Genomic DNA, 17,991 nt, shown 5'->3' with positions numbered 1-17,991 from the left:
TCTAAGGAGGATAAAGTCTCATTTCTCTCTTAAGGGGTATTTAAGTGCTGCAGGAATCAGCCTCAATACATTCTTTCTTAATCAGCAGAGTAAAGTCAGAGCCCAGCACTCCCTCACCCACATCATTATGATAGTGAAGGATTTAGGATCAGTTTGTCAGTGAACTGACTTGTTTTCAGTGGTATGTCAACCATGTTCTGCTGACACATCTGTAAATAAGGCTATTTCTATTAAGTCGCTTATTTCATTTTCCTTTTAAAAAAGGATGTAGTATGAAAAGTAGTCATGTTTATATGTCATTTTAGTAAGGGTGGGTTTTTTTGGTTTTGTTTGTTTGTTGCTAATGTTGTGGGTCAGCACTTCTTCAGCTGTGGCAGATCTATTAAAGGTAGGCAGATGGTATAAAGTTTGATGCATGTTATCAGAATGAGAACCCAATATACAGAAACTACATTAGTATATCCTTTTGTGAATTAAAAAGCCATGGCATAAGGATAAAATAGTTCTTAAAACAAACTTCATCCCATTGCACAAACAGAAATACTATGAAAAAAACTGACATTCAGTTACTGCATTTTTGTATTTTACTATCAGAGTAAATATTAATTCCTATTTGAGTTAGTATCACTGAAATACTGTCCTAGTTTAAAATGATTGACACACAAGTGTCTTAGATGGTCATACCCTTCCCCTTCCTTAATAAATAAAGTATCTGATGCAATTGATCTTTTTTTCCCTTGAAATATTCTAAAATAGCTTCCAAAATTTTGAGAAACAAGCCAAGCATATAGTAAACTATTCAAAATTAACTTCACAACCCAAAATTGTTTTCACTTTTCATTTTTTAATTAAAATTAGTATAAAAGGTAATACTTCAGAAACCAAGGGCCCAAATACAAAATGGGAATAACTGGATAACTAGAGGTATGAAAAGATCTGGGATTACAGTAGCTCACAAGTAAAAATGAGTCAGTAATGTGATATCACTGCAGGGAAGGCAAGTTCAATATAAGATACAAGTACAGGACCACTGTAAATTTAAATGCAGTGCTACTATCTCTACTAGTTTGAAGGTTTTGCTACCGCTGAAGTACAATATGCAGTTTCTGAAGTGTAATGGGAGACTAAAATAACTGGGTTTATTTGACCTAGGAAAAAATCTCAAAAAATGTTTGGGGAGCTCCAGTTGCAACCTCTTAGATATTGCAAAAATTCAAAAGGGAATGATGCTTAGCTGTTCCCTACGTCTGCTGAGTTAGGACAAGAAGTAAATGGTGCAATTTATAGAAAGGGAGACACAAATATTAGAAAATTTATTTTAAAATGTCACATATTGGTAAACACTGGAAAACATTATTTTAGAGGTTTTGTTTTGTTTCGTTTTGAGAGTGGAGATTCTTAATAAATTAAATCTTAGACAAACATCTGTCAAGGATTATCCAGATACACTCTATTTTATGTGAGGGCAGAGAAATGGACTCTTCCAGAAAACTACCCCAGCCCTGTCCTTCTGATTTCTATGATTGCAAGTTTGCCTCCAACTAGAGGACAGTGACTTCAGGAACTCATACACCTTCTTCCAGTCTCATGTTCCCATAGCTTGTCTTATCTTCTAACGTATTATCATTTCTTAATATGCATCGGAATAGCTGCTAAAAAAGTTAAGACTGGAGTTATTACACAAAACAGTGGGAAAATACTCAAACTTCTTTGCCTATAGCTAGAAATCAAACCACACAAGTAAGAATCAAAGAAAATAAGCATGAAAGAGCAGTTAGGATCAGAGAAAGCCTGAGGACAAACGAAGTTATTAAATGCAACACACGGAGGTGAGCAATGAAGGAAGTCTGATACCCAGACTAATACAAAACACAAACTGAAAATATCTTAAAAGAGAGACATGTTGAAAGCAGCACAAAACTAAAGCAGACAACCAATGAACATCATATTTCAGTCTCTACCTCAAATTTGGTGGTTTCAAGTTTGGGATATGGCACGTGTGAAATCTTTAGCTTTAGAATACCCAGTGCTTTCTCCTGGGTAAGCGCTTTCTCTGCTCATTGTTTCTCAAGACCGCCTGAAAACTGTCCAAGAAACAGCACTCTAATTTTACGTGGTGTACAGGGCATCTATCAAATCCAAAAAGTTGAGTTTGTAAAGAAAAGATGATGGCGAAAAAGTTAAGATGAACAGTGCTACTGAAAAAAAATACCCAACCTAGCTTACTGCTAGTAGTTACTTACTAAAAGCCTGATCTAATTTTTATTAATGATAACAAACTGATTTTTCTGACTTTGTAATGGGAGATGGAAGCAGAGCTGAGGCTTTCTGTTGATGCCCAGATGAACACAGATAATAACACCTGCAAAATAATACACTCCTTTGAGCAAAGCTGAACCGACTCCCCCACCAGTTACTGTATTTCAATTCCTACGTATTCTGTGCAGTATTCCTTTTCTTTTGCTCTAGATTCCAACTGCTTTGAAAACTAGTTGTAATTAGAGGTGGTAATGCACTCGCACATACCTCTGCACTTGCAGATAACACAGCCGTGATTGTTCTGCTGGAAGCCCATCGGACAGATTTTACCACAAGGCAGGTCTGGGCACTTCTTACACCGACAGATTTCACAGCCATGCTTGTTCTTCCTAGATAACCAAAATAATTTGTAAAAGGTCAGCAGGTTACTTTTACATGTCGTATCTTTAAAGCAAAAGCATCCCCTAAAGAAGTAACTGATCAAGTAAAGAAAATTATCATTAACTGTCACCCTGATGTTCAGCAGGTCTGTGGGGTGTACAGGTCTCCATCCCTGGCATGTGCTCCCTCCTCCACATGGCTGGCAAAATCTCTGCATTTCACTTTCAAGCCATAGCACATAATATAGACATACGTGCTTGTGATTACTACAGATGAAAAATCCTTTTTTCAAGAGAAAATGTAGAAAGAAAAACTTCTAAAACTGTGAAGAAGTTGGAGGGGTAGGTAGGAATCAGTTAAAATGACTGCGCTTTTATAAGACAAAATTATTGCTAACTTTTTTCCTCCAACAACAAGTACAGTAGATTCCCTCTCTTGTGTATTAAAACTACAAATGTTTCCCGAAAAAGTAAACAGACACAAAGCTTACCTGAAAACTAGCACATGGAATGCCAGTAACCCATATAAAAAAAGGTAGAAGCCTCACAGCAACAAATTTTGAAACACAGACAACCAGAGAACTTTTCAGCAGAGTACAGAGAAGCAAGAACACAAATGCTTCCCAAGCTTCCAAGTGAATCTAGGCAGGAGTCTAGAGCACCACCTGAAAGCATCTCTTCAGATTCTGAGAATCCTATACTGAATATGTTTGTCTTTTTTTCAGGAAGACAGATAATGTTTTAAACTTTAGGCATAGCTGTACTATTTCTTGTCATATACAGATAAGAGTAATTTTCTGTGTCTTTCAAATGAAGAAGTTCAAGACACTGAGGGGAAAAAAACCCCAATAAATGATTTTCACAAGTCTGCTCACAAAAATAGTGCTCTAATGAGGTAACTCATTAAAATTGGGAAACATTTATCGGGAAACTTGACAGATCCCTCATTGAATAATACAGTATTAAATGCACACACAACCCTCCCAGCCCCAAACAAAAGACAAAATGTGGGAAGTTAAAGAAGAACACCTAGAGGCATAGAGAAGAAATAAAGTATGTAAATCTCTAGGAAGCCTGACTTCAAAATCTAGAAAAATTTAACTTTTAATTAAAAGGCTGAGGAAAACACATCGTCATACTGTAGGACGGAGAATGGAAGACATTCTCTCCTCCTATCCATCTGTTTTTTCCTCCTAAACCTCTGCAAACACAGCACTTTTCATAAGAAAAGAAATGCTTCTTTCCATTAATGTGTAGAGTCTTCAAACAGTGAAACCTATTGAGCAGTTTGTTTCAGACAATTCTGAAAAGTCCTTGGTTTCTTTAAAGGTGCACAAACTCAGATTTTCCAGTTACTAAGCTCTAACAGTTATTTTTTAAAAAAGCAAACACCCGCCCCCCATGCTGATTACTCCTTAACTTTTCACTCTCTAATATACTTTTAATGCTTGCTCCTTTAGTGTCCTATTTGTAACCAAAGTTTTACATTAAAAGAGAGATTTGTCTTTCATTACATCCCACACTTTTGATGGTCATAAAAGGCTTGTAAGTCACATAAGGCTTGCTAGTTTAGAAAAGAAACTGGCATGGTAACAGTAAAGAACCAAACAAATGTACTGTACAACTGCAAATCTAAATAATTTTGGCAGCAAAGTAAGGCTTTATGGGAAATGATCTTAAAGTAGTTCTTACCACAATTTTAGCTCTTCATACTATGAACTGTTACACACATAGTTATATTTAAATGTTATTAATTTAATTCAGACAATTATTCGTGTATGTTATAGACAGTGACAAGATTAGGGTGCTCATTTCCAATGCTTAGTAGTTTTGTTGGTTTTTATAATCGTCTTAAGACTTACTAAACACTCAGCATTCAAAAACAGCAGCCAAGCATTGCGTGTAATTAGATTACATACTACATTTTAAACCAGAATTTACATCGAAGATTATTTTCCATTTAGCTCAAAAAAGAAGTCTGAAGTTCAGTTTTTTTCAGATGTAAAAAAATGGAAGGGAACGATCATCCCAAAGACAGGGTTCCTGAAACACTAGCACCAGCTTGAAATCAGCTTATTTTTCAAACATCTTTATCTTACTCCCAGCTACCACACTATGCCCATTAATATTTGCTGTCATTTATAAAATGCTTTTGCTATATAGTTCACACAGATTTTCTAATACAACTGTTTTATGTACACTTTAGTTCAAAAAAAAAAGGAGAGAGAGAAGAGTGCATTTCAGCTTCTCTAACTGCAGAAAACACATACAGAAATCTGCAGTTTTCCTCTGTAGGTCAATACACTAAATAAGTCATGCATACAGGCTAGAAATTACTACTCTTTCTAACAAACACTGTAATTCTGTGAGAAGCTGCACATTATCTTTTTTATAATGCTTTCTATTTGAAGACAAATCATGTGGTTCAGTGCTAGCCCATGGAGCAGTCCTGACCTGAGCGATGTTTTCACCAACCTCCCAGGGCCACTCCGGATGGGGTACGGCATGGTGGGGCAGGCAGCGTGCCTTGGACTGGGGAGTGCCTGGGCAAGTCACTATATGGTCCCCATCCGATACGCTGGGAATCAATGTCTGATCAAGGTGTCATTTTTATCATGTCTAGGACTTTAAATCAATAACTGCAAATGGCAAGATTCAATATTTACACTTCTAAACTTTAACTTGTTCACCATTTTTCTTCTTTTTCACTAAATTCCAGATACTTTCCATTTTAGAAGATCTGAGTTTCCATTTTGAAGGGTATTACTCTGTAATTTTAGTCTCCCTCAGGTGTACAAAGACCAGTAAATCTAGGAAATGAAGCCTGTCTTATTATCTTCTTCAACATCGTAAACCTTACTATTTTTCTAAATTTTTTCAACTCCTATGTGACAGTATCACACAATTTCTCAGACACTGGCTGCTTCCTTCACGAGTTTAGAAAATCGCTGGGATTTGTGCCTCAAATTTGTATCCTTTAACAGATTATCCTTGACACATGATCGACACTGAAAAATACTTGCACCTACAACTAAGCATCTCTGTGTTTAAAGTGCTCTTGCCGCTCATGGACAATACTCATTGGCCTTTTCCTATCCTTCTCAGAAACTGAGACATGAGTTCTTTATTACAGAAAAGCATTCCAGCAAAATGAATGATTTGATCGATTTCTTTATATAAAGCTAGGTCCATCTATCTTTTTTCTCTTCAGTCCTCTTTGATTTTCATTCAGAAGACTGAAGCATTTCTGGGTTGACAGACAGCATCAATGCAAGCTTCAGGTATGTCCACATTGAAGGTGATGGCACGGACACCTTTAGATTTCCCCATACAGTCAGCTAGATTACTACTGACACATACCAAAGATTTATGAACAATAATCACCTAAAGTGCTTAGGCACCAGTCTTAGCAGGATGATTCTCATAGATCAAACAAACTACAGGACTCTGAAGGTCAAGAGGACTGCACTCAAACACAGAAAATCAATTTATTAAGGTGCAAAGTATATTAGGCTCCATTCTTGGGTTCTTCTCTTTCTCATTTTTAGAGATTTCTCCTTTAAGGACTTTCACAATAATGCAGGCACATCTCACATGAAGTGCAACAAGAGAAGGCCAATAGAATGATTTCAGATTTTTTTGGGAGTGTTGTTCAAAAAGGTATTCTTGATGATTTATACTGTTGTGTCAGAGTATAACTTAATATCACAGGTCAAATTCACTGCAACCTGAGGGTCATCTTCCAATTACACGTAAAGCTCTTCCTCATCTTTGCTCACAACTTTCTTTAGAAGACCAGTTAAGCCACAGTTCATGAGACACACACACCATGGAAGTCAGACCCGTCGAACCACGTAACAAATTTCTGAATGAATCAAAGCTTATTAATTCAGTTCACATGGAACAGCCTATGTCACTGCAAACTGAACAATACTAAAAAGTAGCATAAATGACAACAGTAAAGAGAAACCTTTACTTAAGGAAAGAAAGTAAAAATCAGAAGTTGCAGAGTAAAAATATATGTAAGAAGTAGTAAGGGGTTCATCTTTACTGAAAGCTAAGGAAGAAAAGAGGACCAAAGAAAATACTATAGTTTTTAGCAGTTATACATGGTCTGGTCATGAATGAGGTAGACTTAAATCAAGAACATTACTGCCAGTCACACACACACAGTTCAGCACCATGCACAACGCACAACTTGTATGGGCAATAAGTGGGAGTTCAACTAGCATATTCATGGAAGTAGAATATGACTTTATGGCTAAAAATAGCATGAAGAATAAAGGAAGGTGTACAGCTGGTACCCTCCTTTTTTTTCTTTTTCTTCATTTTTCCTTGTGTTTTTACTTTGGAAGCACAACCAGAGAGAATATAAATTGGTCACTGGCACCATCCATGAGCAGAGCTGACTAATCTGTGAGAATGTCACTATGTTACAGCTTGATTTCTATTTTTCTAAAATCTATGAATCTTCTGATCATTTGGGATCTACCATATTTTGATTTCTCCGTAGTTAATTAAACCCACATATTAAGAAAAGGACTACTTTTCTTATATTTTATATAAGATATATATAATTATATACTTTTCTAATACTACCCTAAGATTACTGTTGTAAAAACCTGCAGCATTTATTAACAAGTGTGAAACAGAACTCTGAAGTGAACCAGAAATTAAAGGAGTGTTAGTATCAAACATTGAGTTGCAACATTAGTAAACTTCATTACAAATCCTAAAAAACCAAATTACAAATGAGCATTATCTGAAGATCAGCTGTCATGAGGTAGAAATTAAACTGTTATGAAAAGCAGGCAATAACATGGAATAGACCTACCAAAAAATAATATGTATTGGTGATATATATATATATATAAAAGCCACCAGAATAATTATGAAGACATTTCTACATGACAAAACATCTGCCCAGTTTTCACCAGCTGTTCCATAAATGAATAAATACTGCAATTCTTTCCTTTTATGGAGAAAGGAGTCCAGCCAACAGTACAGGTTTTTAAGAATTACAAAAACTTAGATAAGAGACAGTACTGTTCTTCACAAATCCTGTAAAGTAACTATCACAAATGTCTAACTAAAACTAGTCTGCTGTCATATCAACATTGAAAAACACCTTGAAATACTAGAAAATAATTTGAACAAAATAAATGGGCTATAAAATAAAAGGGTATCACAGCAGAACAGGCAAACAGAATTTCAAAAAGCCACATGCAAGAGACATGACTTGTAAGCAGCTTTTTCATCTTGTTTGTCAAATGTTCTCCAAAAAAATTTAAGCACTCCTTTGCTTTTATAATCTGCCGCTGTTTTCTTAGTTGCTGTTTCTTAATCTGTTAATCAAAATCCATTTTGAAGAATACTTCAATCTCACATCAAGAACTGACATTTCTATTTTCCTACACTTCCCTCTGCTTTGCCACAAAGTAAACCCAAGTACGCATGCCTGGATTTTTCATATTTTCAGTATGTACAGGGATAGTATTAAATACGCTTTCAGAGTAAGAATACGTACAAGTATCCAAAGGGACAGTACTTGTCACATTCAATGGGTTTGCACTTCTTAGGCCGTGGTCGGCACTGACAGATCTCACAGTTGTGGACATCAGTCTGGAAGCCGAAGGAACAGTCCAAAGAACAGCCCGAAATGAGGCCGGTGCACAGCTCCTCCCCTGCAAAGGAGACACACGGGTTATCACATCGTGACAACTGTTTATACCAAACCACCACATCTTTAGGAGACTAAATCTGTTCCCTTTTACAATACTGGTAAGCCTTACCTTTGGACTGTCCTAATTTTAAAATAATCAACAGAATTCTCCAGTAGTGACCGAAGCTGCATGAGCAGACACTACAGGTTGTTTTCTGTTTCAGTCAAGACCCTGGGGAGTACTACCTGATACCCTAAACTAACATGATTTTATGAACAGATGCACAGCCAAAGGAGTTCAACATCTGTGACTCTGTTAGCCTTTTAGAGAACAGTTAAAATAACGTGTACTTTCAACCCATTATATGGATTTAATAAGTTTCTGTTGAATATACAGCACCTTTATTTCTCCTCTACTTATTTAAAATAGAACTGAAAGGTTAGGATATATTCACAACTTTTATTCTTTATGCTCTTTGCTGTCAACTCTTTGGTGATTAAGCAGGTACTTTTAAAAAATATGACCTGTAATACCCAAATATATGATCTAAGCTTAGAGATGCTAGACTAAAAGACCTGTCTCTTGAAGTCCTTGAAGTCCACTACCATTTTTTTATCAGCATCTTGTGGCATGAAGGGGATGCTGAGTCCCTGGCATCTCAGTTTCTCCAGTACAGAGATAAATAACGGTCATTACATTCCCTCTCATTGGAATTTACTATTTCGAGAATGACCAGTTTCTTTTTGTTCTTCTTGAAAGAAGGTGCCACAAAGACCACTCTTAACATACTCTGGGATACAAAATTCATTTATCAGTTGCAGAGGTGAGAGGACACAGAAAATTATGATTTCTGTTACTCTAGGGATACAAAACATGGGGGGGGGGGGGCACACACACGACATAAATGGCCTTTATTATAATAGCCAAAATAAGATCAAAATAGGAAAAGGGAAATAGAATTGGGACTCTTCAACGGAAGAATGTAATGGGTGATATCCAAAGGGCCGACTTTCAGAGTGATAATTAAAGGATGGCTGATCCCCAGTTGAAACATTCACACCACTACAAAGTACTGGTTATACTGAGGGCAGCTGAAGAGCGCTCCTCCAGATGTGCTCCTCATCTGAGCTCTGAAGATCACTTTCCTTTAGGTGTATGAACATTTAGGCACAGGGTTTTTCCAAAGATCAGCACATTCTCTGTTCCTTACACTACTTCTGTGGGTCTGAAATTAAGTTAATCTTCACGTCTCTAACCAGGTAATGTATTGAAGGCAGACCACAGAAGGATTCTTTGCTTCACTGAAATGCTTTCTCTTCTGCCTGTTCTTGTGAGGTTGCATTTAAGACTGCAATGTATAGAGTTAACCAGATTGGCTAAGCTAAGCGTTCCCGTATCTATTCTACCAGGTTCATGCTCATTTGGTGAAGGCGGCACGTTTCTTAGTACCTCAGAGTGAAACTGAAGCCTCAGAGAAAACTGGCCAATTCGCCACCTACTTCTGTGGTGGAATTTGGGCATACAGGTGCAATGCAACATCAAAGCCTTATTATCCCAAACAGCAGAGTGGTATGAAGATCATCAGGTTTGTTTCTCCCACCTTGCCACTTTTATGTAAATTTGGTGTCTGAAGCCAAAAGGGTGCAGGTTCTTTTGTCATTCAGTATACAGAAAAAGAAGTGCCAGACCCTTCCACATCCTCTAGAGGTTCTCTGTCAGCAGAGTACCAATGCCACAAGATTTAAGCATTTACTCGCAGTCAGATCTAACCTTTGCACAGCAATGGTAACCCGTATCTCAGGTTCTTCTTTACTCAGAGAGAAACACACATACAAAGATCTTCATGCAGTCTTACAAGTTCTTGAAAGGTTCAGGTTGATCTATGAAGAGTACTCTATCTTTTTAAAACATAACCACTAATGCCGAACATTATAATGCAGAGGAAATCCTGATAGTCTTCTCTGGTAAACAGTGATGTAGGTGTAACACAAAGACTTTCCTTAAAGCAAGTTAAAATAATGAGAATTTGTCTTTAATTTATGAGCTTTTACACTAGGATGTTTGTAGACAATTATTCCCTGGCAGCAATATAGTGATAATAAAATTAACTAAAACTTTCATTATGCATGTCTTCATACAGTAGTCATAATTTTTAAAGTTAGACTTAAACTTTATAAGGAATGTATGGAAAAGTACACCTACGCTGGAATATCTCCAAAAAGAATTAAATTCAGTTGTGACCTTTGATAGGATGCAAGTTATGGTATCTCCTGCAGGTGCTCAGAACTGATGAGTGAATAATTACAGAATCGCACAGGTTGGATCGATCTGAACCATTCATTTCCTGAAGCATACTTTGTCACAGAGATGAAGTATTTAGGTGGCTGACCATAAACATCAGGCTCGTGAAAGCCCGGTCAAGAAACAAGAGGGTACAAATGCAAAGGCATGGGAGAAACAAATACACATCTTAAAACAGTGAAAGGAAGAGGTCGAAAAAAAATAAAAAAAAATCTACAAAAATAGAAAAAAGAAGAACATATTTTTAGTTGGCATGTATCTTTATCTTACCTGTCTCCAGATTATGTGTTAAGGAGAGCTATCAAAATGCAACACCCGGCTTTGAGCATGAAGTTAAAGAAGACGGCAAAATAATGATTCCTTACAATCCACAGCCAAATATGGTTTTGTTTTCAGTCTTCTCTTCTGCTTTGATTCAGTTAGAGAAACTGCTTTTCAGTGATGCAAAACTATTTCTTTATGTATAAAGTTAATATACTTTATTAAAAGAGTCAAGGTGTCCAAAAGTGCTATACAAGCTGGAAGTCAGTGCGTCATCCCAAGTAGCTTATGATGTTAAATATATTTAAAACTCAAATAGCCAGCTGATATACGAACCAGAAGATCCAGTCTCAAGGCAGTATCTTCCTTGCTTAATCCTTTGCATAGCAAGTTATCCTCAAAAGAATTTTCACTTTCTAAATAGCCAAGGAAGAAAAACTCTTCAGAGCCTTAGGATGGATAGCTGACTAACCACTGTTGCCTCTCAGGAACGGACACCAAAGACCATACAAAATATCACCAAAATTCTAGTGATGTCAAATGTACAGGGAAGGTTTGCTGAAGTCAATACAGCTCACTGTTCACACCTGAACTAGAGTTATATCACTGCTATAAGAGAAAATCAGAATAATCTCCACAGACTTCTGCTGACAAGTCTTTCTAATAAGAGCTAAAAATCATGCCTACAGAGAAGATGGTTGTTACTAAAACTAACATGTTGTTGTACTTAAATTTCTGATACTACGACATTACCAGTTGTGGAAATAGATTTTGAATAGTTGTTGAAAAAAATTTCTCAATGATTAATTCCAGTCCGCTTTCTGACTTTACCTCTAACCATCTAAATTTCTCCTACTGAAACATTATTAAAAACATGACAGAGGTGGTCTCAAACTGAAGTACCATCTGGTACATACACAGTTCACGTCTCTCTGCTGAGGCCTGCTGAAAACCCTAGTCCAGCATTTTAAACCCAGTATTTTTTTCAGAAAACAGAGTAAACCATCAGTTTTACAAAGCACAGTGTAGCTCTCAGAGAGAGAAAAGGGAAAAAGTTGCAAGCCTAAAGATTCAAATGTGACTCAAATACAGCGTATGCAATTTTCATCCTGACAATATTTCTATAGCCTTAGCTATAACTTTAACTTCATCATTAATAAAATAATCACAAATTAATTATGAAAGGATAACTAAAAGCAGATTTTCTGCTAAGGTTTTGCATTTCAAGTGACAAATGCTAAAGAATAAAGAGAATTAGTTCATGATAGTCAACTGCAATGAACTGATGAAATGTTAGGAGGTTAGTTGTTTGAGGGCTTTTTCCACCTCTGCTTAGATAAATTTCACAAGGAACCCGAATCCCAAATAACAGAATGTATTTGCAGGAAAGAGATCCAGCCCTAACTGGGCTAATAACTGCTTCAAAAGTATATCAGGAGTAACCTGAGAGTACAGGAAACATTTTAAAAGCTAATGGAGAAGGAAAACTACCTTTCAGAGTTTGAGCAAGCTGCATTACGCACCTGCATTTCACTGCACCTCTAACAAAATAGGATCAAGCTTCTGATTACATAGTATGAGCCACCTTTTCTTCTCTAACTGATTAGTTGTAATGACATCACCTAGGGAGCTAAACTAACTGTTAGGTAGGAGATAGAACTCTAAACCAGGAAAAAAATAATAAGAAACCAGTTAAAAGGAAGATGTCTCTCATTGTGCTGCTTAGGGAAATACCTGGCTGGAGAGTAGTTTTCTGTGTGAGAAGTAGAAATATGTTCATTAATTTTTCTTATGAAACATGAAATGAGGTAACATCAACACAGAAAACAATTGCTCCCCCCCACAAGGTAACAGGAGGTATTAGGGGGACAAAATAATAATAGTGGGGTGATACTCAATATTGAAAACATATACATTTGCGTGCTGCCCATAGGGAATAAAACATGAATTTCTGCTACAAGCTGAGAGTTCAGGCGCAGGATGATAGCTGATCTCAGAATGATACTGATGTAATATGACTTTGGAAAAGGAGGAATGTGTTTCTGAATGTCGCAGGCCAATAGAACTGTATTATTACCACAAATAATTCGCTTTTTCGTGTGAGGACAGACATTAGTTGAAATACCATGTAAAATTCTGGAAGGATTTCAACAGCAGAAGGCTAGGACAATAATCATGGAAAGGCAAGAGTTTGTCCTCAACCAATGACATTATTAACATACACTCCTGCTAGGAACACAGTCACTTGAGGACAAACATACACTAAACACTCATTGCAGTGACTCCAGCCCACACAAGACCATGCAGTTTTGTTTTCCAAGCGCAACCTTGACTGTAAAAGCAGCAACAAAGTCAGTTACTAACAGGTCCATATTTCTAGTTGCTCTCTTCACTAGACCTCACTACACTGGCAAAAGCTATTACTTACAGACTTTGACCCCTCTGAGAGCTGTAGTTCTAGCAAATACTTCATTCTGTGGTTTGCAACAGTTTAACACATTGCTGACTGCGATATGGGAACTTCAAATGATTGGATTCATTTGGATCAATGTAGTAAGATGCTGTTGGAAAAAAAACCCAACAAACAAGTAGAAAGGGAAAGAATAGTTGAAGCTGAATTGGTCTTCCAAAAAACATTTGTGAATTATTAACAAACAAACAAACATTTGCACCAAGGTTTTTAAGCCTGGTCACCATTGCCTATAAATTCCTTTTAAATATAGTGATTTCTTTCTCCCCTTTTCTTCACCCACTCACAAACAGCTACATAGACACAGACTATAATAAAATAAACACTAGAGTTGCAGAAGAGCATGATACTGTTTAAGGGGAATCTGTCTGGGATATGGGGGATGAAGAAGAAAGTCTTGTCTTAAGAACAGATGATTACCAAGATACGGTGAGGCTCTACACAGCACACTGCACACAAACTCTGTGGTGTTACACCAAGTATCTCATACTCGACACTAACATTGACCCTCGTTTTTAAGACTGAGTCGCTGGCTGCTAAAGGAAAGATAGATATGTACAAAAATCAGCACCTAAGAGCAGCTGATGTATCAACATGACCTACTATAGTCCGGGGCCCACCCTGCAAATGAGATGACAACAAAATTCTGTCCCAGGATATGCAATGTAGCAATCTTTGTATTTGTGAGGATTCACTCAGCAGTCGGATACTTCAGATACAACGCAATCCCTCCTTCTCAGGTACGGTATCTCAGAGGCAATGATCTCAAAAGGAATTCGTTGACCTGAATTCAAGCCATCAGATGCATGATTTATTCCTGATTTCAGAGTGCTCACGTCCTCACCTCACATGAACCTATGAGTATTTGGACTGTTACAAAATATTGCTCAAAAAATCAAACCAAAAAGTAAACATAATTGAATTCCATGAATTGCATTTTTAGGTCTGATAAAGGTCTTCTGTTTGAAAATCGAACAGCTTGATCGCAATTTCGGCTAACAGTTAAAAAAAGATTTCTCAATTTCCTTCTTCTAGCATATATATGGCATATAAAAACCTCTAAGCTCTTAAAACTGGGATATTTATTTTTCTCCAATTTATTATTTTACATATGGACACACTGATAATTGTACTGTAAAGACTGAAAGTCATATTAGTCAAAAAACTTTTGAAAATGCATTCTAGAGATGCATAGCCTGTTGAAATACTTTGTCTTCAATCCTCTAATTCACAGATAAAAAAATGACTGACAGAGAATATTAAGAGATACTTGACAGGAATTATGTCAGTATTTCAACTTGGCTTAGGCTGGTGTCCATTTTTTGAAAATTTGTAGCGTGGCTACACAAAGCTAGCTACATACCTTTACCACCATTATTTTCTTGATGCTGAGGCTAGATCATATCAGGAGAACTGTTTCACAGTACCTTTATAATTAAGCACTCCTCAGCCGTCCTCTCGGTGTGGATTGCTACTGCTGGTTAATCTTCAGGGGTGGGGATCTGGGGAGGCAAATTTATGAAGGAGAAAACTAGGTTACTTATCAGTAACTGGAATTCTCTGAATATATTGCCTCCACAGATCCACACTAACCCTCCCTCCTTTTGTTAGAATTAACTCACGATTCACAATAGCTGGATAAAAATGAAGGGACTGGGCACTGTGATGCTAGAAAACCTTGTTTAAAAAAATAATCTCATGAGTCCGTTGAGGCAAATTACCCACTTGGATACTTGCTCTAAACAACTCTAGGATTCACATACAACACATGACGACTTCATGAAAATGGATTTTGTAGCAGTGGTATCTCAAAGGTGGAATTACTGGAAAATGATCAAGCTTCCACAAACCTTCTAGCAGCATATTGGTTTTGTTTTGTTTTTCCACAAGTCAAGTGAAGTTCTTATCTGCTTCTACTGCATTTACATTGTAACCATTACCAAAACAATTACATTGTAATCTTCAGAGATCCCTGCCAAAGACTTTTATTCTGGTGAGAAGACAGATAATATTTATTTGGCAAGAGTAGTTCATCATAATTCCACCCTCTTCAGGGACCACTTCCGCTATCTTCCACATGTGTACTTAGTGTTCGAGTATGTACTTTTTTCTGATCTAAGCTTTAAATTTTTAAGAAACATGTTTCATCCCCAGTTTTCAGTGCCTGTACTTCACTAACTGAGGTCTAATATGTAATAGCTATTCCGTTTCACATTGCTGCAGAAGGATAATAAAACATCCTCCTTCTGCCAGGTCTACAAAATTACTCAAAAATCGAAGATGTGCTCTCTTTGCTCTAAAGGAGACTTCCTGGATTGTCTTTCTTTTTACAGTCTTTTTTCCCCATGGAGTAAGTCAAGGTAACAATGGGAGATAATTGTTACTAAAATAGAGAAGTGTTACTTTATTTTTTCCTTTGCTATTTCCAGGGATTTTACACTGAAGTGTACATTTTGCACAATTAGTGGGTATGACTATTTGCCCCACCTTAGTTTGATATCAAAGTAAAGATAAAATATGTTAGTTTAAACAAACAAAATTAACACTGAGGGAGGTGTGAAGTGCTCAGAACACATCCCTCAGTATAGATTATTTACAGGAGTAAAGGAATTAAATATTTAAATTTTGGGTAGGAAGAGTTACAAAACATTAGGATAACCCATCCCAAACTAACTAGTGGATGATTAACGCACAGAAAAGAGGAGCTGAGATGTATTCTCCCATTGTAGTCCCTGTAAAGTTTTTCTCAGGCTTTTTCCCATCATCACTCCGTACACTTTTCCAGAGCCTTAACCGCTGGTATTTATACACAGCCTGTAGATGCACCTACTTAACTTTTCTCAAACCTTCCAACATCTACACAACTAGACCAAGTCCCACACTGCCAACCCCAAATTTCATGCTAGAATTCCACTCCGCTTCATCAGGTATAAAGGGAGATGGTGTGACTTGCCAGAATATTTAAGTCCATGCTGCAGATGTCTGCTACTATAGAGTGAACAATAGTAGTTCCTTTTTTCCTCCATGGTAGAATACATTTTCTTCTGATTTAAGGAAATGGTATCAATGCTCTTCCAAAAATACTTCTGTATCTATACAGAATGTGTTTGAGGGAAACAGGTGAGTTTATGTCTAGAGAACTGTGCAAACACATAATATACCAAGATTTCTGATTTTTGAGCAGTGATTTCATGGTCTGCCTTGACAGACAGAAGAGGCCACAACACAAAGGGGATGATGATGCATTATGATTTGCAGGGAAAACGACCCATCTCAGCCTTCTACAATCGCGCCTCTCCAAAAGCAGTCTGGAATTAATGAAATTGCATGGCAGTTGCATCTTGTGACTGCAAAGGTAAGCCTCCTAAATGACGCAAACAATTTTTAAAATTGACAGCAATGTTCTAATTTCATTCAATTTTAGTAAGATTTGAAAGGTTAGAAAATACTAAAGTCATACATGCTCACAGTCATACCCTGAACAGTACTTCACGTTCATTTGGGGTAAAATGCCATAGGCTCTGTTGCAGGAGAGGTTTTTCTTTTCTGTGAATATAATACAGGGAATAGACAAGGTCAAATAAAGTACTGGCCCTCACTGCAGACTCTCACTGAAGAATGATTTGGTATCTGGCAGCAACTTTCAGATTTTAAATCCTGTGTTACTACAATCAGCAGGCATTATACAATGTGCCTGCTAGTCCTCTTTGGAGCAACAGGAGTTCTGCCTCACAAGTAGCCGACCACTGATCTCGTTTCATTCCCCTAAGGTACTCCGCCTAAAGACTTTAATCCACTCCTGTTCTCCCTATGAAAGAAAAGGCTTAGACACTCCAAACACAACAGAAATGGCTGCATCCTACAAGTAACAATTTTTTGCTTATTTACTTTTTTCAACTTGTTTCTTGTTCTTGTATCATCTTATATATATATATATAATTTTTTTTTTTTTGTAATGCATTTCATGTTTTCCCTTCTGTTTTAGTTTTATTCGTGGTATTTTGCAGCAGTTCTTCCTACATTATGGGTTTTATTTTTTCCTTTTATCCTCATGCAGTGCTGCCTGGGCTTCTATACATTCTGGGTCAGTATGTTCCTTCTTTCTCCCTCACCATTCATGGTTCTGTCTCTACTCACTGGAACTCCCCCCCCCCCCCCCCCCCCCCCCCCATCTATCTGTGATCACTCTTTGCTCAGTGGTAGTGCTTTTCTCATGCAAAGCTATCTTGCTAATATATGCTTCAAATCTAGAATAAGCAACAAAAAAGCCCTCAAACATGTACTGTTCATGAAGGATGTATGCTGAGGCCAGCAGAGCACCAAATACGCTTTAATCACCAGCACTGGGTGACATTACTGGCAGAGGTGTAATCCTCTTACAACTGTGGTCTGCCTCTCTTTTTTTTTTTTTTCTTGTTATTTTACTTTACAGCGTGAATGTTTTCACTGCGTGTTGTTACAGCATGTCTTTGCGTTCACTGCAAAAACAGGAAGAATAAAGCATAAAGTAAACTACTACTATTAAAATTGTATTCTAGAAATGTGATGATTTGCTTCTTTCTTGAGTCAAGCTGGAGACAATAAAGCACCAACTAAGTTTCATGATATCGTACTTAGATAATTTTTTTCAAATACACCCGTTGTACTGATTTCTGGC

The 17,991-nt window shown here is 37.0% G+C and overlaps 1 protein-coding gene across 1 annotated transcript in view; it reads right to left on the bottom strand.

Moving 5' to 3' along the window:
• CRIM1 (cysteine rich transmembrane BMP regulator 1) overlaps window positions 1–17,991 on the bottom strand; it is a 188,078-nt gene that overhangs the window by 19,332 nt on the left and 150,755 nt on the right. The window contains 2 exon segments of the mRNA XM_037405516.1: window positions 2,527–2,648; window positions 8,167–8,323. Coding sequence (XP_037261413.1) covers window positions 2,527–2,648; window positions 8,167–8,323 — 279 coding nt within the window.

This window comes from Falco rusticolus, chromosome 12 (genome assembly GCF_015220075.1).
Source record: "Falco rusticolus isolate bFalRus1 chromosome 12, bFalRus1.pri, whole genome shotgun sequence".
NCBI lineage: Eukaryota > Metazoa > Chordata > Aves > Falconiformes > Falconidae > Falco > Falco rusticolus.
This window is presented reverse-complemented; position numbering and strand designations above follow the sequence as displayed.